General features: G+C 48.6%; 1 protein-coding gene and 1 long non-coding RNA gene across 2 annotated transcripts in view; one reads left to right on the top strand and one right to left on the bottom strand.

Annotated features, from left to right (window-relative positions):
- baz1a (bromodomain adjacent to zinc finger domain, 1A) overlaps window positions 1-9,745 on the bottom strand; it is a 115,846-nt gene extending 106,101 nt beyond the window's left edge. Inside the window, exons 1-3 of the mRNA XM_038790244.1 lie at window positions 9,633-9,745; window positions 5,091-5,369; window positions 2,107-2,265 (exon numbers count right to left, since the gene is read on the bottom strand). Coding sequence (XP_038646172.1) covers window positions 2,107-2,265; window positions 5,091-5,369; window positions 9,633-9,745 — 551 coding nt within the window. The remainder of the gene's footprint in view (window positions 1-2,106; window positions 2,266-5,090; window positions 5,370-9,632) is intronic.
- Window positions 9,746-10,761: 1,016 nt separating this feature from the next.
- LOC119955116 overlaps window positions 10,762-23,183 on the top strand; it is a 32,952-nt gene continuing 20,530 nt past the window's right edge. The window contains exon 1 of the long non-coding RNA XR_005458387.1: window positions 10,762-11,017. This is a non-coding gene — a long non-coding RNA (uncharacterized LOC119955116). The remainder of the gene's footprint in view (window positions 11,018-23,183) is intronic.

Raw genomic sequence — 23,183 nt, 5'->3', positions numbered from 1 at the left:
CTTTCGGCCAATTATCTTGGGGTGTCACACCCAGGGGTGTGAGCCAGGCTCTAGCCACAACTAAGTCTGCCGCATGCCAGGGAGGCGTCCGGCAGAGGGTTGACAAATGTCTAAAATCTACAGGGAACAAGGACACAATAATGCCTTATTCCACTGACGGAACCAGCCCTTTTTCCTTTGAGGAAATGTTGCAACTTACAACGTTTTGACTAACAACGTGGCTTCCAGGAACCAATTATGTCACATGTCTGAGGGCCTGCCCATGTGGACCGATCTAATCTAAAAGAAAAGTGTATTCAAAACAAAACAAAGTTCATTCTCAATGACTACTGTCCAATGGCCCTGACTTCAGTCATAATGAAGTGCTTCGAGAGGTTGGTCATGAAGCGCATCATACTCCCAGAATGCCTTGACACTGCAATTTGCATACCACCACAACCGGTCCACAGCAGACCCCTGGCCCTACACTGATGTCTAGAGCATCGCAACAATAAGGACTCCTACATCAGACTCCTATTTATTGACTGCAGCTCCGCCTTCAACACTATAATCCCAGTCAAGCTCATATCAAAGCTCCAAAATCGAGGACTTGGCTCCTCACACTGCAACTGGATCCTCGACATTCTAACGCAGACCACAAGCAGCAAGAATACACACCTCTTCCACAACGATCCTCAATACCAGGACACCGCAAGGCTGCGTACTTAGCCCCCCTGCTCTACTCCCTCTACACACGACTGCGTGGCAAAATTTGGCTCCAACTCATTTACAAGTTTGCTGACGATACGACCATAGTGGAACGCTCTCGAATAACGACGAGTCAGAATACGGGAGGGAGGTAGAGAACCTAGTGGAGTGGTGCAGCGACAACAATCTATCCCTCAATGCCAGCAAAATTGAAGAGCTGGTCATTGACTTCAGGAAGCAAAGTACTGTACACACCCCTGTCAGCATTAATGGGGCCGATGTGGAGATGTTTAGCAGTTTCAAATTCCATGGGGTACGCATCTCCAAAAATCTGTCCTGGTCCACCCCCACCGACGCTACCACCAATTATAACAGCGCCTATACTTCCTCAGGAAACTAAGGAAATTCGGCATGTCCACATTAACTCTGACCAACTTTTACACATGCACTATAGAAAGCATCCTAGCTGGCTGCAATACCGCCTGGTGTGGCAACAGCTTGAGAGTTGAAATAAAGAAACTGCAGAGAGTTGTGAACACAGCCCAGTCCATCACACAAACCTGGCTCCCATCCATTGACTCCATCTACACCTCCCGCTGCCTTGGGAAAGCGGGCAGCATAATTGAAGACCCCTCCCACCCAGCTTACTCACTCTTCCACCTTCTTCCATCGGGCAGGAGATACAAAAGTCTGAGAACATGCACGAACAGACTCAAAAACAGCTTCTTCCCCACTGTTACGACTCCTAAATGACCCTCTAATGGCCTGACCTCATTAACACTACACCCCTGTATGCTTCACCCGATGCCGGTGTTAGGTAGTTACATTGTGTACCTTGTGTGCCCTATTATATATTTTCTTTTATTACCTTTTCTGTTCATATACTTAATGATCTGGTGAGCTGCTCGCATAAAAATACTTTTCACTGTACCTTGGTACACGTGACAATAAACAAAATCCATCCATGAAATTAGAATATCACCTTTTTAAAAAAAAGTGAAATACAAAAAAATAAATTGGATGCTCTGGTTATCTCCATAATACTCATCTTACCCCACTACAAAACCAATTGGTGACAAAGTGTGCATGAATCTGTAACTCTTACAGCCAAGATTTTCACAAAAAATTGTTATTTTTTCTTGAAATAAAAATAATTAGCACAAGTGACTTCCTAGATGACAAATGTTAATACTTAAACAACTGTTTGAAAACAGAAATGTATCCTTAGGCTCTAGTATGGAGTCTTCACTTAAAAATCAAGCTACTTTGACATCCAGCACCTTATCTTCAAACCCATGGAAGAGCGAGACAGCTGTATGTTTCCCTCAACCACCTTACCCGTGGCTTTACATTGCCCATCTTGGAAGACGCACAGCTTAACAGATGAGCCATTAGGCCCTGTTTAATAGAAATATTTACCCAATCGATGCAGACGGTGCAGAGCTTTTGGATCGTTCCTCATTGTCACTTTCATCACTAATGACAATCACTACATCTTCAGCTCTACTGCTTATATGTCCATTAGCAGTTCCATTTTGTACTGGTGGGGTCACAACTTCCAAAACCTTACACGTTTGCCTATCAAAATAGAAGGTTTAAATTCAGGCTGAATACAAAATATTTTTGTTCCTCAACATGAATCGATTCTATCTGCTGAAAACTTGTCCGACTGCAAGTTCAAACATCAGATTTGTTTCTTTTGCTCTCAATTCCTGAAGACTTATAATTATATCACACCTAGTCTAGGAACAGGGGTAACCCTTTTCAACTGAGGGGAGGAGAAGTTTCTTCACCCAGAGAGTGATGAGCCTTTGGAATTCTCCACCACAGGAAGTAATTGCGGCCAAAACATTGTATGTTTTCAAGAATGAGTTAGATATATCTCATGGGGCTAAAGAATATGGGGAGAAAGCAGGAACAGATTGATGATCAGCTATGAACATAATGAATGGCAGAACAGGCTCAAAGGGCCTACTCCTGCTCCTATTTTCTACGTTTTCTGACTACAGATCATTTCAGAGTGCTTTCCAACCAAAGTATTTAAGTATTGTCATGGATGCAATGTAGGAAACAAGGCAGTCAATTTGAACAAAGTTCCCACAAATATCAATTTAATAATGACCACATAATCTGTCTTTTTTTGTGATGAAAAATCGCTTGGCACAAGTAGGCTTCAAATGAAGTGACTGTGAAAAGCCCCTAGTCGCCACATTCCAGCACCTGTTCGGAGGAAATGGGGGGGGCTGGTACGGGAATTGAACCATGCTCCTGGCCTGCCTGGGTCTGCTTTAAAAGCCAGCTCTTTAGCCCTGTGCTAAACCAGCCCCTCATGTTGACGGAAGTTTAAATACCTCACCCACTCCTCTTTAAAATTAGTACCATGGAATTTATTTTTTAAATTATGCACCCGAGAGGGGAGGGGGGTTGTCACATGCAGGGCTCAAGTGATTGTATTTCTTCTAACTCTTACAATATCGACTGGTGCAAAACTGGCAGAGCCATCTAAAGTTAGCAATTTAAATCGCCTTGAAGCTAGCGCTTCTGGACATTTGCAGCGTAAAGCCTTACCTGGGAATTTCGGAGACGAGCTCCTTAGTGCATCTTTCATGTACCCACCCACAAAAATCAGACGCTGGGGAGCTAGGAAGTTACGGGCCATTGCTACACATTTAGAAACGGGCTGTCAACAGATTTTGAATTCAATAAGTGTCCATGCCCTCTATACAATCAACATACAGACTTCCCACACTTCCCTTCTACCATCCACCTCAGGTTAGTGTCTTCTAAAATATACAAACTGAATTTCTGATAGCTAATGGCTGAACACAATAATCCCTCTCCCAGGCTTTTTGCTTCCAAAAGTTTTTAAAACAAACAGCTCCAGCTGCACAAATCCCCAAAATTACTGTTTTTAGTTACTGCTCTAAAAATGTAGGCGTTCATTTCAATTGCTACGTTTGTGGCATCTGCTTTCAGAGCAACGTGCACATATTTTTGATCTTCCGTTTCAACTAGTTTGCCATGCTATGTATTAATGGCAACCTGAAGATCAATCTTCAACGTCCCCATCTTCTAAGAACTTTGGCTTCCTTTACAAAATAAACCTCACATCTAAGACATGAAAGCAAGCCACAATAACTTCAAAAGCAGAAGGCCTTCCATTCTGTGGTGCACTGTAAAAAAGGTGCTGACATCCTTAGGCCTTTTACAACCATGAACTCCTTATGAGGTGTAGTCACTGCAAGGCAAAACAAGTCTTTTCTGGTTGTATTGCTTGCTTTTAACCCTTTCATATCTGGAATTATTTTATCCGGAGTAACAATAGCTATAACTCAAGTGATTTGTGCAAGGTTTTCTTACAAATAATAATTGTGGGCGGCACGGCGGTGCAATGGTTAGCACTGCTGCCTCCCGGCACCGAGGATCCGGGTTCGATCCCGGTCAGTGTGGAGTTTTCACATTCTCCCCATGTCTACGTGGGTCTCACCCACACAACCTAAAAATGTGCAGGGTAGGTGGATTGGCCACATTAAATTGCCCCATAATTGGAAAAAACGAATTGGGCACTTAAAATTTTAAAAAATATATATATTGTTAAGTTCTCAAGTAAGAATTTCATATCAATGTCTGCTCAGAATCCTTTACCTGGCATTCATTCTTGCACTTGCAGCAAAATATATTGGGACCAGGGTACAACCTGTTTAGCTTCCAATGTTGCTTTGGGATCGCAATGCTATTATGGGAGTACCACAGTTTAGCATTTTACCTGAAAGATTGTATCATCCGAATAATCTAGTACTCTTTTGCATATTGCACTGGGGGATCAATTTAGATTATGTACTTGGCTTGGAGTGGGTTGAACTCATGATCATCTGACCGAGGAAAAGGAAGGAGTACTTTGTTCCCGATGGCCAGAAGGCACCATCGGAAATGCAACTCCAAAAGTCCAGTATTCATATCTTGATCTGCACAGAGTTAGAGGATTTCAGTTGTGAAAGGAGTGAGGAACTACAATTGGCTGCCGTCTCGCAAGTAAGCAAAGTTTATTAAAAACTACTCTGGTTTCCACCATCATTAATTTTGCTGGAAGTGCAAGAATTAATGTAGGGTAAAGGATATGAACAGATAGTGATAATATCTTCATTTGAGTGCCTACCAATTTATTTTTGTATAATACCTTACACAATTTACTTGAGTTATGGCCACTGTTTATCAAGATAAAATCATTCCAGATATGGAAAGAATAAATAAAAGCAAGCAATGATATAGTATAAAGAATACTCGTTAACATTCAGGTATCTACAGCACCAATACAGAAGGTGGGGTCAAAGAGAACAAAAATCAGTTATTGCTTTTAAAGCACAAGAACTGTAATCTTGCGACTGTACTTTAGTCATACTTACTTGAGGCCACTAATACTGGTTACTTCCACTATCTCTCCAGCAAAGTATCGATCCTTAATGTAAGTGTAGAGATCATCACACAGTTCATGGAGTCGCGAGCAGCAAGCAAGGGTTGTCAAGTAAAGGATGGGCACTACCAGTGGCTCAGGGAAATTTTGGAGGTTCAGTCGGGCCTTGTTTTCTGACTCAAGTGCTTCCTGATAAGTCAGTCCTGGTTTTCCTGTAATCGCACAGCTCCAAACTAGACTGTTGCAAAGTATGGTTCTTTCAAAAAAGTCACTGAAAACAGAACATTTAAAAATTACAACTTGAATCCAGAAGGAAAAATGAACTGTAGAAGAACTTTGAAACACAAGTCATGGAAAACAGATTCAATCTAGAATTGAAATTTGATTTTCCGTTACTCATAATTTCGATCATATTACAGTGCAGGAGGCCGCCGTGCGGCACACCGAGACTGCACCGGCCCTTGAAAAGAGCACCCCACTTAAGCCCACACTTCCACCCTATCCCCATAACCCAGCAACCCCACCTAACCTTTTTGGACACCGAGGGCAATTTGAATATGGACAATCGACCCAACTTGCACATCTTTGGACTGTGGGAGGAAACCCACGCAGACACGGGGAGAACATGCAGACTCCGCACAGACAGTCACCCAAGCCGGGAATCGAACCTCGGACCCTGGAGCTGTGAAGCAACTGTGCTACAGTGTTGTCAGTTCAGATTTTAAATTTACAGAAGTAACATTAGCTGAAAACTGAACGGGTGGCGAGTCTGCCTGTTCTGGATGCCAAATAGAGGAATAAGACTAATTTTTAAATAATCTCCACCTCAAATCAAAAATAGACAAATGCCAAGTTAAGCCGATTTAATAACAGCAACAGGTCTCATCAAGTTTTCCTCAGATTGAGTTTACGCCAAAAGATATAAAACATGAGGCATTTCAGAATTAAACTAAAATAACATCCCATATTTTCTATTTGACACAATAATCAACAGGATTTATTTTGGTATAATGCATACATTGGGTAAAACATTACCATCTTCATTTCTCGTGTACAGAAATCCTTTCCCAGAGAGCTAGCAAAGCTGCAAGTTCCTCAGCGTTGAAATATTTCAGAATCCATTTAATGCAGCATCCACAAAAGTTACATTAACATTGTTCAAGCACCAAGAATCACCAATGCATTAAAATCAGGCTTGATTTCAGAAAGGGTTGGAGAAATTTACACCCACGCACAAGACAGTTTTAAACTTGATCATGGTGGCTCCAGGAACATAAGCTGCCTAAAGTCAACACTGGTGAATCTTGCACATAATTTAGAGGCGAGCGGCAAAAGCTTCATTTATTTCCCATGTCTCCACAGCATACTCGACCAAGATGGTGAAATTATTTACTTCTAGACGTGCTCAATGGTGATGAGCCCCATTAAGTTGTGGTAGCCTCGACAGAGTATCAATCTACAATAACTTGTCAAGACTAGCTACTCACATCTAGAGTCACAGCCATAAATCCACTTTTCACTGCACCTGTCAGAAAACATATCTTCGAATACCTGCAGTGCTGAAGGAAACCATTTGGCTCGGAGTCTGCACTGGAGGAGCATCCTACCTAGACCCACTCCCCCGCAACCCCACCTAACCATTGGACACTAAAGGTCAATTTAGCATGGCCAATCTTTGGACTGTGGGAGAGAACCGGAGCACCCGAAGGAAACCCATGCAAACACAGAGATTGTGCAAATTCCACACCAACAGTAACCCAAGGTTGGAATCAAATCCGGGTCTCTGGTGCTGTGAGGTTCAGTGCTAACCACTGTACCGCTCCATATAACATGTGTTTCCCTTGATATCTACTGCCCATTATATTAACTGGGTGACAAACGGCTTCAGTGAAGACATGGTATTTATAGAAATCAAGTGCACAAACCACCCCACCTGGCAGGTATATCAACTGATAAGGTGTAATATAAAATCTGGAGCAGGAGTTGACTCAGAGACACGGTGCTACCTCCATTTACAAGACCTCCGTATGAATACCAAATTGCAGGCTATGCACCATCAGTATATATTTGTGGCAGAGTGAACTTTTAACCTCTACTTCAATGATTTTTAACCTCATGTTTGTGTCTTTCATTTAAAAAAAAACTGTTTTCCATGTGTGGCTCTGCCACTGTAACTTTGCACCCCACAATTGAATGCCATTTTTCAAGGCCAATCAATTTCAGTAATGCTGGTGCCCATCCACATCAATATCATAAGAGCTGGGCCAACCATGCACTGGAGTGGTATGGAAAACCAGGCTGGTCAACCATTCAGTTGGCAGAGCAGGCAGATCCACCAGCTCTTGCAAACCCGACTTCTGCTGGTAAACTCGATCTGCAGGCCTAAAATATCTTAGACTGACGGGAACGGTGGCACGCACTGCTCCCTCACAGCTCCAGGGACAAGAGTTCAATTCTGGACTTGGATAACTGTTTGCACTTTCTCCCCACGTCTGCATGATTTCCTCCGGGTGCTCCAGTTTTCTCCCAATCTAAAGATGTGCAGGTTAGGTGGTGTGGCTACACTAAATTGCCCCTTAGTGCTCAACAGTTAGGTGGGGTTACTGTATTACAGGGATAGGGTGGAGGCATGGACTTGAGTAGGGTACTCTTTCCCAGGGCTGGTATAGACTAGATGGACTGAATGGCTTCCTTCTGCACATGATTCTATAATGTTTAAAGAGCACATTTGATGCCATGCTCAATTATTTCTTCCAGAAGATTATTTTAACCAAGTTATGACAAAAATGACAAAATCTGAAGTCAATATTACATTTACTTCCACGTCAGTCTTCAAGCGCTGTCACAGAAACCCAACTGACCCAGCCATATAAATTATGTAGGTACCAGAGCAGATCAGAGACTGGGAATTCTGAAGAGAGTAATTCACCTCCTGACCCCCCAAAGCCTGTTCACCATCTACAAGGGGCAAGTCAAGAGACTGATGGAATACTACCAACTTGCCTGGATGAGTGTAGCTGCAGCAACTTATGTTGAACACCATCCAGGACAAAGCAGTCAACTTAACAATCCCTCCATCATCAGCACACAGTGGCAGCAGTGTGTGCTATAGACAAGCTACACTGCAGCAACTCATCATCGTCCATGACGTCACCTCTGAAACTCACAACCTGTACCATCTAGAAAACTAGAACGCCAGGCCTGTGGGAACATCACAACTTGAAGCCACACAACATCACAACTTGAAGCCACACACCATCCTTGTCTTGGAATTATACTGCAGTTCCTTTACTGTCACTCCATCAAAATCCTGGATCTCCCTCCCCAACAGCACTGTGGATGTATTACACCACATGGACTGGAACAGTTTGAAGCTCAATGCAACATTCTCATGGGCAGTATAGGTATGGACAACAAATGCTGGCCCTGCCAATATAGTGTTAACACTCCATGAATGAATTAAAACTAAGACAAATAGTTTCAGCAAATACTTTACTATCACCACTGCTCACATAAGACGCCGATTGTGGAGGTCACGATATAAACAAATAAGGTAAAATGAATGGAATTACATGGAAGTATATGGTGGAGATTTTAATCGATCTGCTCTCGGTATTTAGAAACTCAGCTAGGGATAGAAGAATACTTCCATTAAATTACTGATTTGTGATGATTTGGGCTATCCTTATTCTCTTTGGGTGCTTTAGCCGGAATGACTGGGCTTCAATTTCCAACTCCACACAATCTGTTATTTTTTTTAAGAAAAAGAGTCAAACTGAAGAAAAAGTAGGCTGACTAAATTTTAATTCCCCTCAAAAAAAATAGAAATAAAAGGGGCGCCCGCGGGTGTTTAGAGTTGGAACAGGCTCCGGGTTCCGGGGGGGGGGGGGGGGGGGAGAAGAGCAGGCCCATCGCTGACTCGGGTGTACAAAAGAGACAATGTTCAGATAATCACCAAAACAACCCACGCTCCCCACATGTCGCGCACGAAACTCGGATAGACGAAAGGAGGGTGGGGAGGGGGAAATGCTGATTAAAACAATATGGGAAGGGGGAATAAAAAAAAAACAACCTTCACAACCGCACAATCTTGGCAACTGCCTGCGGATTCCCCCCGGGACAATTTAAAATAGGGAGGGAGGGAATTACAGTTCGGATCGAGTGTGTGAGGAGGAGGGAAAAAAATCAGCCAGCAGGGAGCTTGAATAAATTAACATTATCCGCCAGCACAAGGCCTACTCGCAATGGGCACGAGTTTCTCAAGACTTTTGACAGCCCGCCCGCCACACGGCTGTGGGAGATGGAGCCGGGAGGGGGCGGTTTGCACAGGGAGAGGGTGAAGGCTAACAAAAGCCCCCCCCCCCCCCCCCCCCCCACCCAAGCCGGCGGCCAAACCCGGAGCCGTTAACGGAGTTTTCGAATCATAATTTGTTGATTTGAAAGCAGAGTGAGGAGAGAGAGAGCGCCCCGTGTGCCGGGCAATGCCGCTGCCAACGTCCCAACCCGCCCCCGCCCGCCAACTACCCAAACTCACTCGTAATTCCTGAAGATCTCGATGGTCATCCGACAGTAGAAAACTTCTTCGTCCGGCTTGAGGTCGGCCGGGGGTTTTTGTCTGACGAACGGTTTGCGGTGGAGGAGCGGCATCCCCCCTCCTCTCGGACAGGCAGCGCTGGCGGAGCCGGGAGAGAGACAGAGAGATGAGAGCGGAGGCAAAGAGAAAGAGAAACACACACACACACACATCAGCAAAATAACAGCCGGCCGCCCGGAGCGGAGAGCGGCGGCAGCCCAACACCCAACCCCGGCAACTTCACCCTCAAACTTCATCGCCGCCGGTCCGGATCCACAGCGGAAACGCGCGACAAACCGTTACCGCCGAGCCGGGGCTGGAGAGGGGAGAGACAAGAGTGAAGGGAGGGAGGCCGACAATGTGCTTGGCAGCCGCTCTCTCTCTCTCCGGTGCCCCCTCCCTCAGCCCGCCCGCCGGGGTCCCAAACGCGGAACAAGTCGCGGTAAGAGCTTGGCCGCTTTACCTGGTGTGAATGCGGTGGAGGGGAAGGGGAGAAGCGGTCGGAGGGATGTTTCTCGGCTGCTGTAGCCTCTTCTCCCTGAGTTACAAGTCTGTGTTCCGGTGTCTCCGATCAGCCGCTCTTACCGGCTCGTTCCGCCGCTGCTTCCTCTTCCTCTCGGCGGCCGCTGCTTCTCTCGCCCGCTCGTCCCCCCTCCCTCTGCGCCTGCGTCCTTCGCACAGCCAACGTCACAAGAGATAGAACACCTTCCCCAAACGCTCCTCCCATTGGCTCAGCCCCAGCCCCTCTCTCCTCCCATTGGCTCAGCCCCAGCCCGAATCGCTCCTCCCATTGGCTCAGCCCGAACCCACATCTCTCCTCCCATTGGCTCAGCCCGAGCCCACATCTCTCCTCCCATTGGCTCAACCCCAGTCCACATCTCTCCTTCCATTGGCTCAGCCCCAGCCCAGACCTCTCCACTCATTGGCCGCGGTTCCAGTACCTCGTCTTTCATTGGGTAGTTCTCAAACCCGGACCCAAAGCCTCACCTTCCATTGGCTGAAGACGAATGGTTTGAGAGCCAATGGGCGGGTGGCGAGGCGCGCGGCTGCTGCTGTCGGCGCGCTGCTCTCAGTGTGTCTGGAGCTGTGCTAACAGCAGGGCGGAGCTTTACCTCACTGATCCTCACAATGCTCATCCCATTATGGGATTTCAGCTCTTTTCGCTTGTTGTTTCATGCTGGGACAAATCCCGTTGTAGATTTTCCTCCCAAGTGTTAGTTGTACTCTAGTTCCCAGCCCCCTCCATTCCAGCTGCTGTCGGGAAGGAGAGTATGAGCGACTTCCTGCCCACATCTCTGGAGTGTGTGACACGTAACCAGGAGACAGGATTTGGAACGCAAATAACTGTAATTATTGGATCATCAGTAACTTATGTTTTTGTTAAGTAACCATCCTGTTGCATTAACTATACCAGTGAGGGAGTAATCCTCTTAGTTAGTCCCTGGGGGTCGAATATGACTTGCTTTTAGTCTATTTAAATGGGTTCTGAGATGGCTGATAAGTCCAATGTGTGATCTACAGAGTCGACCACATGTAGAGGAGGTCATGTTGTTATAAGGTTTTTGGGCTTGCTCTAATATCTTGACTTTGTCCCAAGGTGTTCCCAACGAAGTCTGTTTATGTGTTCAATGCCTTCCTGAATGAACCTTCTCCATTTTCATTGATCACAAGCCAAGGACACTCATGAGTCAGTGGAGATGATTTGCCCCCTTTAGGGATGCTTTAAGGAGGTCCCTGGAGCGCTTCCTCTGTCTTCCTGGGTGTTTCCTGCTGTGATCAAGTTCTGAGTGGAGCAAAAAAAACAAAATACTGTGGATGTGAGAAATCTGAAACAATGCCACAAAATGCAGGAACATTTTAGGGGATCTGGCAGCACCCATGGAATCTGACTCTTCTTCATACAGACACAAAACAGTTGTCATATATGCAACCAATGAACACTCAGAATAGGACATAACCAATGGGCAGTCAGGACATTCAGAGGTGGCATCACCACAGGGGGCATGACATAAACACTATAAACTATAAACACTATAAACACCCTGCCTCTTTCCACAGACAAGCATCTAGAGGGTTAGACGGGGTTGATCAGCAGCATCACACCCCAGCACGTGGCTTAGAACAAGCTGGTACAGTTAGACTGAGTTACTATAGTTAGATTAGCAGAGAGTTGAACTCATTTGAGAAGTGTGTTCATAGTTCAATAAACACGTAAAACTCATTTCGGAGTCTGGAGCATCCTTTAGTTAAGACTGCATCAAGTAGCAGCCTGTGTTATCCGAAGCAGCAGAACACTAACTCTGTTTCTCTCTCCACGGATGCTGCCAGACCCACTGAGATTTTTCTGGCTTTATTCCCGAGTAGAGAAGTTACTTTGGGAGTCTGGTATCTGGCATAAAAATGATCTGCCCAGTGGAGGTGTTTTTGAGTGATTAGCATCTCATTGCTGGGCACGTTAGTTTGAGAGAGGACACTGCTGTTGGACTGCCTTTTTTTGCTAGTTGCTGCTGATTTGCAGGATCTTTTGAAGACACTGTTGGTGGTACTTCAAGTGATTTGAGGTGTATGCTGTAAACTGTCCAAATCTTTGAACCATATAGGAAGCCTGGGATCCCTGCCACCTGGTAAACCATGACCCCACTCAGGTTTGAGATCCTCGCCTTCAAAAGCTCTTAATTGCCTGGGAGCGGAACTGGCATAGTGGGGGCGCTGATCAATTTTGTTCTCTCTGCCTTTGTTACGAGCAGGTTCCCAAGATATGGAAATACATAGAACCCTTACAGTGCAGAAGGAGGCCATTCAGCCTGTTGTGTCTGTGCTGGCCCTCTGATGGAGTCATTCCCCTGGCCTTTAACCATTGCTGGTGTTACATACAAGGGAGAGATGGTGGGATGGTCCCTCCCCTCTTTTTTGCAACTTCTCGACTAACAGCAACAGGATGTGTTTAAAGAAGAAATATTTTAACCCCTTGTGTGCTGTGACTCCTGAACAGATACAAGACAGATTTTCTCATTAGCGTAAAAAAGGAAAAATAAGGGCGGGATTTTCTACATAACCGCAGCGTGTTTTCCGGAGGTGGCCCGTCATTGGCCGGTGCTGTCAACGAGATTTCCTGGGCTGGATTCTCTGTTTCTGGGTCTATGTCCCCACACCGTTGTAAAAACTGTGGACTTTCACGGTGTGGAAGGGCCATATATTCCTAGCCCTGCAGGGGGTTGGCAGGGACCCGGCATAAAACTAGCAGCTTTTGCTGCAGGTACGGGCCCCCTGCACTTTCGGGGCGGAGGCCGCACATGCGCACGGCAGCGGCCTCCAGCGGCTGCGCTGTGCTCCATGGCGGACTCAGACCGCGGAGCTGGACCCTGAACATAGTCCTGCCGATCGACCACGCGCCTGACTGAGGTCCATTCTCCTGTACACCTCAGTGAATGCGACGATGATGGTTTGTAGCTCGACCTCTGTGTGCGCACACACAGGTGTCGTCTGGTACTGCAGCTCAATGGCAGAGGTTGGGATGGTCTTGTTTCTGGCCTTAAGGTGTCAGAAGTTGAAAGGTTTCCCACTTGTCCAGTAGGTTAGCTCCACTTAGTGGGGAACTTCAGGATGGGATGATGAGATGCTGCTGCGAGGAAGATGGCGAAGAGCGTTGGTGCAATGACCGCAGTTTGCACACATATTGGGTCTGTGGTAGGTCTGAGGATCTTGGCTTGCATGGGGCAGGTGGAGGATGCTGTTGAATTTCTGCGGGCAGCCGAATTTGAGGAGAATGCTCCACAGTCCCTCAGTTCACAGGGTCGAAGGCCTTTGCGAGATGGAAGAAGTCCATGTACAGAGGTTGTTGCTGCTCCCTGCACTTTTACTGGATTTCTCGGGCACTGAATATCATGTCCATTGAGCCTCTTGATGGTGGAAGCTGCACTGAGACTCAGGGAGGAGCTATCCAGCCACTGGGAGGAGGTGACTGAGGAGTCTTCTCGCAATGACCTTTCCCGTGGTGGAGAGTAGGGAAATCCCTCTGTAATTTCCCCAGTCGGACCTGTCTCCTTTCTTGAAGATGGTCACAATTAAGAGATCTCTGAGATCACCCAGCATGCTCTCTTCGTTCCAGACAAGGGTGATGAGGTTGTGGATTCTTGTCAAGAGTGTCCCTCTGCACCATTTAATACTTCTGCGGGGATTCCATCTATGCCAGAGGCCTTGTTGTTTTTCAGCTGTCGGATGGCTTTTTCGACCTCACGGAAAGCTGAAGTTGCGCTGAGATGGTGGCGGGTAGCGTGTTGTGGGATGGTGTCGAAGGCTGGGTCTTGATTGAGGAGGTCCTCGAAGTCCTCTCTCTCTAGTGGGTATGGACTGCCCCTCTGTCCTTGATGAGCGCCTCTGTTTTTGACTCTCAGTGGGGTGGGTCCCTGGGTAGTCGGACCGTAGATGGTGTTAATTGTACTGAAGAAACTGCACACATCATGTTGTTGGTGAGTTGCTGAGTCTCCTGCGCTCTTTCCACCCACCATCTGTTCTTTAGGTTGCACCTCGACCTTCAGTTGCCTGTCGGCTTGTTTCCTCTCATTCTAGTTTGGTAGAGTTGGCAGTTCAGGAATGCCTTATATTTGCTGTCGAAGAAATCCTGGACCTCCTGATCATTCTCATCAAACCAGTCTTGGTGTTTCCTGGTCGAGAGACCAAGCATCTCTTTGCAGTTATTGAGTGTGGAGATTTTAAAAATGGACCAGGGGCTGTGGGCATTCTGTGGTCTGGCTGGTTGGTTGTCGTCAGGTTGGCCGTGAGGCGAAGATTGAGTTGCTCTTTCTTCTCAGATTCTTTGAGTCCAGCAACATTGGGCATCGTGTGGTAGAGTATTTTCTGCCTGTGCCAATTTGGGGCCAGGGTGATGGAGATAGTGGAGCGGATTGGTCAGTGGTCAGTCGTCCGTTTCCAGTTGAGGCGCAGATGATGCGAACATCTTTGCGGTCCCTTGCTTGGACAATGATATAGTCTATTAGGTGCCAGTGCTTGGAGCGGGGCTGTTACCATGAGGTCTTCTGCTTGTCCCTCTGGTGGAACAGGGTGTTTGTAATGAACACATGGACACATATAGTCCCCGATGATGTTGCACTGACACATAATGGAGTTTAAATCTCGGCTATTTGCAGCATGTGATAAGATGGTTTTTCTTCACCCCCATTCTGTGGAATTTCATTCTACAGCCACTAAGTCTGTGTGGTCATTGTGCATCATGTTCTGTAGGTATTTATAAATAATAACTGTAACACCCACGGGAGAGATTCTTCTCAGAAGAATGTCCTAAGGTTTTGTTCTGACCAGCCAAATAGGCTATTGTCCAGCCTTGGGTAGTTTAATCATTATTGGTAGACATGAAGGAAGGTGATATTCACCTGACCTCCTGACTCCATCTTGTTTCAAGACATGCTGTCCATTTTCCCATTCTGCATTTAAAGATAAATAGTTAATTTTTTTCCCAAAGGCACGGGTATACCTGTGTGGGAAGGACAGCCTGAAAATTGTTCCTTTTCAGATGATTCAATTCCTTTTTGAAAGTCTCAGTTGACCCTGCCTCAACTCCACTCGGGCAGTACGTTCCAGATCCTGACCACTCACTGCATGAAAATTTTCCTTGTGTCGGCATTACTTAATTTGCCAGTTACCTTAAATCTGTGCCATCTGGTTTCCGATCCTTCCACTAATAACAGTTTCTCCTGAGCTATTCTTTCCAGACCTCTCATGGTTTTGAATACCTCTATCAAATCTCCTCTCCATATTCTCTTCAAGCCATGATCTGGCTTCTCCAGATCATTCGACGTAACTGAAGTTCTGCATTCCCTGAGTCATTCTCATGAATCTTTTCTGCACCCTCTTGAATGCCATCACTTTCCTAAATGGTGCCCAGAACGGCATACAACACTCAAGTTGAGGCTGAAACAGAGGCTAGATTCTTCGATTTTTAGGCTATGTCCCCACGCTGGCGTGGGAACGGTGGCGTAAAACAGCCACCGATCCTCCGTTTGGGGCTAGCAGGATGGCAGCCTAGAGCACCCTGCTCTAGCTGCTGATACAGCCCAGAAAATTGATAGATCTGTGGCCGCGCATGCGCACGGTGGCCTGCAGCAGCCGCGCCATGCAACATGTTGCTGGCCGCCTGCAGATCCAGCCTGCAAAATAGTGCCCCCCCCCCACCCCCTCCCACCCCTTTGGCCGGCTTGCCTCCCCCCCTGACCACCCCACCAATAGCCTCCAGCCTCTGATAATGTCCCCCCTGCCTGTGGATTGGCCCTCCCCCAACTGTGGCGGCCACCTGTGGATGGCATTCATTTGCTCAGCCGACTGGCAGGCGAGTTCATGGATATTAAAGCCTAATGTTTACTCATTCTCACGGTCTCACAGTGAATTGACGGTATAACAATATCCATCGACAGCACCATGGAAGCTGCCCTGAAGCCAGATAAGCTCGAACTCGAAGCACGCGTGTCAGAAGCCAAGGAGATCTTCGAACATTGGCTTCGCTGCTTCGAGGCCTACCTCGACTCCTCCACAACACCTCCCACTGAAACCCTCAAGCTGCGACTTCTCCACGCTCGGGTGAGCCATCGAATTTCTGTGATGATCGAGAAAGCGGCCACGTACAAGGCTGCGGTCGCAACCCTCAAGGCGCATTTCGTGAAGCCTGTAAACAAGGTGTACGCCCGACATCTCCTCACGACTTGCCGTCAATGCGCTGGGGAATCGCTTAGATGAGTACCTGGAAAAACTGACCCTACTTGCGAGGAACTGCAGCAACTGGGATGTGACGGCATAGGAACACATGAATCTACAGGTCCGGGACACCTACATGGCTGTGGTCTGATCGAACTACATCAGGCAGCACTTGCTGGAAAACGGGACCACTGACCTGCAGGACACGGTAAAGCTAGCTACCTCGTTAGAGGTGGCCGACCAGAGCCTCAGTGCGCTCCCCGCGGACCCGACGAACCCCTCGTGGATACCATTGTCACAACCCCCGTCGGACCCGACTACGTCGCGGGCCTGTGCCACGCGGGCTGCTAGTCCAGTCCCGGGAACCGCAGCGTTGCCCAGCCCACACAGTGATGTGTAGCGACTGTGGGAAAAAGGGGACACTTCGCCAGAGTCTGTCTGGGCCGACCCAAAGCCCAGAAATTGAACACTCACCAGGCCCGACCCATGGACTCACAGGCCTGCAGACTCCGCAACGTGGCTGCGTGCCTGCCCGGAATGCCCCCTTCAGATGCGTCATCAGCCTTGTGCGACTCGTGGGGGCCGCCATCTTGCCCGCCGGCTCCAACACCGAACGACACGTGCAACCGATGGGGGCGGCCACCTTGGTCGCCATCTTCAACCCGTCACGTGCGACTCGTGGGGGCAGCCATCTTGGTCGCCATCTTCGACCCAGCCCGACACGTGCAACTCATGGGGGCTGCCATTTTGTGACCCCGACACCGTCGACCACGCTGGCTACCCGCAGCTGGGCGCAGTTACCCTCGACCAGTCGCAGCCGAAGCACTTGAAAAACTCAATGATGGTCGTCCGGGTCAACGGGCACGAGACCCCCTGCCTTTTCAACTCCGGGAGCACGGAGAGCTTTGTTAACCCTGACACGGCAAGGCGCTGCTCCCTTCCCATATACCCCGCATCCCAAACCATCTCCCTTGCCTCCGGATCCCATTTGGTCCAGATCCAGGGGTACTGTATCGCTAACCTCGCGATGCAGAGCGCCGAGTACTCCCGTTTTAAGCTGTACGTCCTCCCTCACCTCTGCGCTCCCCTACTGCTTGGACTAGACTTCCAATGCAGTCACCTAAGCCTGACCCCACAGTTCGGCGGACCCTTACCCCCCCCCCCCCCCCACGGTATGCAGCCTCGCGACCCTCAAGGTCTCCCTCCCCCCCCCCCCCCCCCCCCCCCCCTTCGCTCTTTGCGAACCTCACTCCCGACTGAAGCTCATCACCACCAGGAGCAGGCGGTACAGTTCCCAAGATATGGCTTTTATCAAGTCGGAGGTCCAGCGACTGTTGAGTGAAGGTATCATCGAGGCCAGCAACAGCCCCTGGAGAGCGCAAGTGGTGGTCGTCCGGACCGGAGAAAAGAACCGGATGGTTGTGGACTACAGGCAGACTACTAACCGGTTCACGCAACTGGATGTGTACCCCCTCCCCCGCATAGCGGAGATGATCAACCATATCGCACAGTACCGGGTGTTCTCAACAGTCGATCTGAAGTCGGCCTACCACCAGCTCCCGATCCTCCTGGAAGAACGGCACTACACTGCTTTTGAAGCAACCGGCCAACCCTTCCACTTCCTCAGGGTCCCCTTCGGCGTCACTAACGGGGTCTCAGTCTTTCAGAGAATGATGGACCGAATGGTGGACCAGTACGGTTTACGGGCTACATAAACATACTTGGACAATGTCACCATCTGCGACCTTGATCAGCAGGACCATGACGCCAACCTTCAGAGGTTCCCCCAGGCAGCCCAATCCCTCAACCTACAACAAAGAGAAGTGCGTTTTCCGCACTATATGACTGGCCATCCTCGGCTACATCGTGGAGAATGGAGTCCTAGGGCCTGACCCCGACCGTATGCGCCCCCTCACAGAACCCCCCCCCCCTCCCCACAGCCTCAAGGCCCTCAAACGATGCCTGGGGCTGTTCTTCTACTACGCCCAGGGTCCCCAACTATGCGGATAAAGCCCGCCCACTTATTCAAACCACCACTTTTCCCCTGACGGCTGAGGCCCGCTCGGCCTTCAGCCGCATTAAGGCCACTATGCATGCAGTGGACGAGTCCGTTCCCTTTGAGGTAGAGAGCGATGCGTCAGACGTCGCACTGGCTGCCACACTCAACCAGGCGGGCAGGCCAGTAGCATTCTTCTCTGGAACCCTCCACGCTTCCGAGATCCGACACTCCTCGGTCGAAAAGGAAACACAAGCCATAGTGGAAACCCTGCGGCACTGGAGGCACTACCTAGCGGTAGAAGGTTCACCCTCATCACTGACCAACGGTCGATCGCCTTCATGTTTGACAATGCACAATGGGGCAAAATAAAAAATGACAAATTCCTGAGGTGGAGGATCGAACTCTCCACCTATAATTACGACATCAAGTATCATCCTGGGAAGCTCAACAAGCCCCCAGATGCCCTGTCCCGCAGCACATGAACCAGCACGCAAGATGACCGACTTCGGGCTATCCACGATGACCTCTGTCACCCAGGGGGTCACCCGGCTTACCCACTTTATTAAGGCCCGCAATCTGTCCTTCTCCACCGAGGAGGTCAAGGCAATGACCAGGGACTGCCAGGTCTGCGCGGAGTGCAAACCGCACTTCTACCGGCCAGACAAGGCCCCCCTGGTAAAGTCCTCCCAGCCCTTTGAGTGCCTAAGTATGGACTTCATGGGGCCCCTCCTCTCCACCAACCGTAATATATACTTTCTAACCGTCGTCGACGAGTACTCCCGCTTCCCCTTCGCAGTCCCCTACCCCGACATGACCTTGGCCCCTGTGATAAAGGCACTGCACAGCATCTTCACACTGTTCGGTTTCCCTGCCTACGTCCACAGCAACTGGGGCACATTGTTCATGAGCGATGAGCTGCGTCAGTACCTGCTCAGCAAAGGCATCGCCTCGAGCAGGACTACAAGCTATAACCCGCAGGGAAACGGGCAGGTGGAGAGGGAGAACGCAACGGTATGGAAGGCTGTCCTTCTGGCCCTCCGGTCTAGAAGTCTCCCGACCCCCCCGCTGGCAGGAGGTCCTCCCCGACGCCCTCCACTCCATTAGATCACTCCTCTGCACGGCCATGAATGAGACCCCTCACAACCACTTGTTTCTCTTCCCTAGGAAGTCCATCTCCGGGACTCGCTTCCAGCTTGGCTGACAACTCCGGGACCTGTCCTTCTCCGGAGGCACATGAGGAGCCATAAGACCGACCCGCTGGTAGAGAGGGTCCAGCTGCGCCAGTACGCCTACATCACGCACCAGGACGGACGGCACAATATGGTCTCCCTACGAGATCTGGCGCCAGCTGGTTCCCCTGCCAACGCGCCCCACTGTCTACAGCCACCCCCTGGGTCCCCGGTCTTGGCCTGCGCCGGCACTGCCGCCACCCACCACCCCCTTGCCTAACCCCCCCCCCCCCAACCGTCTCTGACACGCCGGACTGAGGCTCAAGCTCCAGACACGACGCCCCCGGAGTCACCATCGGCAACGACCGTGCCCACCATATTGCCAGAGCTGAATAGGTCTAAAAGAACGATCCGGCCTCCAGACAGACTGAATCTCTAATGACCCCATGTCACCCCCGCTGGACTAAATTTTTAACAGGGGTGAATGTGCTGAATGTATTTCACCTAATGCATGAGCTGTCTGTACTGTCTGTATAATGATGTGACCCATGACCTGGAAGTGATGATACGGGCTACTTCCAGGTACTGTACTGGAACCCCGGTGGGCTCCGCTTCTGGCTCCGCCCTCACCGGGGGCATATATAGTCCGGCCACCTGTGGGTGGCATTCATTTGTACAGCCGCCTCTGGCAGGCGAGTTCATGGATATTAAAGCCTAATGTTCACTCGTTCTCACGGTCTCACAGTGAATTGACGGTATAACACTTTTCATGTACTAAATGAACTGTTTGAGATGAAAGTAGAAAAATACTTTTCATTGCACCTTGGTACACGTGATGATAAACAAATCCAATCCAATCAAAAATGATAGAGGGGGAGGTAGAATGAAAGGGAAGGTTTGGGATATGGGACAAGGTGGGAGAGATTAAATAAGAAATATGTCATGGAATAAAATGCATTGGGAGTGGTTATTGTTTTAGTAACAAAACAAAACATTTGTCCAGAGAAGTGTAAGTGACAGAATAATGAACGGCTCTGTACAAAAGTAAAAACATGAAAAACAAAATTCGAACCACGCAGCAAAAAAAATGATCAGAATGAAGGAGAGAGTTAATGACCTGAAATTATGGAACTCAACGTTAAGTCCAGAAGGCTGTAGTGTGCCGAATTGGAAAATGAGGTGTTTGTCCTCGAGTTTGCATTGAGCTTCACTGGAACATTGCAGCAGCTCAAGAACAGAAATGTGAGCATGAGAGCAAATGGTGAATTGAAATGGCAAACGACTGGAAGTTTGGGCTAATATTTGCAGATTGGACTGAGATGTTCTGCAAAGCAGTCGCCCAAGTTACATTTGGTCTCCCCAATAGGAGTAATTGAAGAGAGGACCAGGGTTCCACAGTGGAAATGGTCCGAACGGAATACTGACAGGGTTGGGAAAGGGAAGATGTGCTTGGTGGTGGCATGATGCTGGGGGTGGCAATGTATCGGAGGATGATCCTTTGGATATGGAGACTGGTGAGGTGGAAAGTGAAGATAAGAGGTGGTTCTGGGAGGGAGAGGAAGGATTGAGGGGAGAAGTGCAGGAACTGGCTCAGACGTGTTTAAAGACCTATCAACCACAGTGGGAGTGAATCCATTGATATGGAAAAAGGAAGACATGTCAAAAGAGTAATTGTGGAAGATCACATCTTCAGAACAGATGCAATGGTGATGGAGAACCTGAGAGATTGGAACAGAGTCGTTACAAGAGGCAGAGTTTGAGTAAGTGTAGTTGAGGAAGCTTTGCATGTCAGTGGGCTTGTAATGAATATTACTAGACAGATTATTCCCAGAAATAGATACAGAGAAATTGCGGAAGAGAAGCGAAATAAATGTTGGAGATGGACCACATGAAGATGAGGGAAGGATGGAATTTGGAAGAAAAAATGGTGACGTTCTCTCGTTCTGGGCAAAAGGAGGAAATAGCACCAATACAATGATTAATGGAATGGAAATAAAATTGGGGCAATGGGCCTCAACATGGTTGGAACAACGATTGATTCACACACACACCCAAAACGTCAGGCAGAATTGGACTCAAGCTAGAACGCCTCGCAAGACCTTTATGTGGAGGAAGTGAGACAAGTAAAATTGTTCATGAAAAAACTAAATTTAACCAGGTGGAGGATGGTAGTGGTGAATGGAGACTGGTTGGGCTGGTGTTTAAGGAATAAGTGGAGACCCCCAGACCATCTGGGTGGGGGTTGGAGGTACAGGCTTAACGGACATAGTGAAGGGGAGCTGATTGTGGTCAGGAAACTAGAAATTGTTGAAAAGACTTAAGAGTGTCAGAAGAATCATCGATGTTGGTGGGAAGAGACTGGAATCAGCACAGGGTGGAATAAGTCCAGTCGTCTACCAGAATAGTCTTGTTTGTGCAATTTGAGAAAATGGTACAAGTGGGGTGGTTAGGTTTGGGGGAGTGTGAAGTGGAAAAGGTGCAGAGGGAAGATCTCCAGAAGAGATGAGGCCAGTAACAGTCCTGGCAACGTTGCCTTGATGTAGGGTGGTGGGAGTCATTGTCCAAGGTCCGTTAACAGCAAGGGAGCGTGAGAGGAGCGGGGTCATTAACTGTGAGAGGAGCAGGGTCATTAACTGTGAGAGAGTGTGAGAGGAGCGGAGTCATTAACAGAGAGTGTGAGAGGAGCAGGGTCATTAACAGTGAGAGAGTGTGAGAGGAACGGCGTCATTAACAGTGAGAGTCTGAGAGGAACGGGGTAATTAACAGTGAGAGTCTGAGAGGAACGGGGTCATTAACTGTGAGAGAGTGTGAGAGGAGCGGGGTAATTAACAGTGAGAGAGTGTGAGAGGAGCGGGGTCATTAACAGTGAGAGAGTGTGAGAGGAACGGGTCATTAACAGTGAGTGTGAGAGGAGCAGGGTCATTAACAGTGAGAGAGTGTGAGAGGAGCGGGGTCATTAACAGTGAGAGAGTGTGAGAGGAGCAGGGTCATTAACAGTGAGAGAGTGTGAGAGGAACGGGGTCATTAACAGTGAGAGTGTGAGAGGAGCGCGGTCATTAACAGTGAGAGTGTGTGAGAGGAGCGGGGTCATTAACAGTGAGAGAGTGTGAGAGGAGCAGGGTCATTAACAGTAGGAGAGTGTGAGAGGAACGGGGTCATTAACAGTGAGAGTCTGAGAGGAACGGGGTCATTAACAGTGAGAGAGTGTGAGAGGAACGGGGTCATTAACAGTGAGAGAGCCTGAGAGGAACGGGGTCATTAATAGTGAGAAAGTGTGAGAGGAACGGGGTCATTAACAGTGAGAGAGTGTGAGAGGAACGGGGTCATTAACAGTGAGAGAGTGTGAGAGGAACGGGGTCATTAACTGTGAGAGAGTGTGAGAGGAGCGGGGTCATTAACAGAGAGTGTGAGAGGAACAGGGTCATTAACAGTGAGAGAGTGTGAGAGGAGCGGGGTCATTAACAGAGAGTGTGAGAGGAGCAGGGTCATTAACAGTGAGAGAGTGTGAGAGGAGCGGGGTCATTAACAGTGAGAGTCTGAGAGGAACGGGGTCATTAACAGTGAGAGAGTGTGAGAGGAGCAGGGTCATTAACAGTGTGAGAGTGTGAGAGGAGCGGGGTCATTAACAGTGAGAGAGTG

Source organism: Scyliorhinus canicula, chromosome 2, assembly GCF_902713615.1.
Source record: "Scyliorhinus canicula chromosome 2, sScyCan1.1, whole genome shotgun sequence".
Taxonomy (NCBI): Eukaryota; Metazoa; Chordata; class Chondrichthyes; order Carcharhiniformes; family Scyliorhinidae; genus Scyliorhinus; species Scyliorhinus canicula.
The sequence above is the reverse complement of the archived record's forward strand: the minus strand, read 5'-3'. Positions and strand labels throughout refer to the sequence as shown.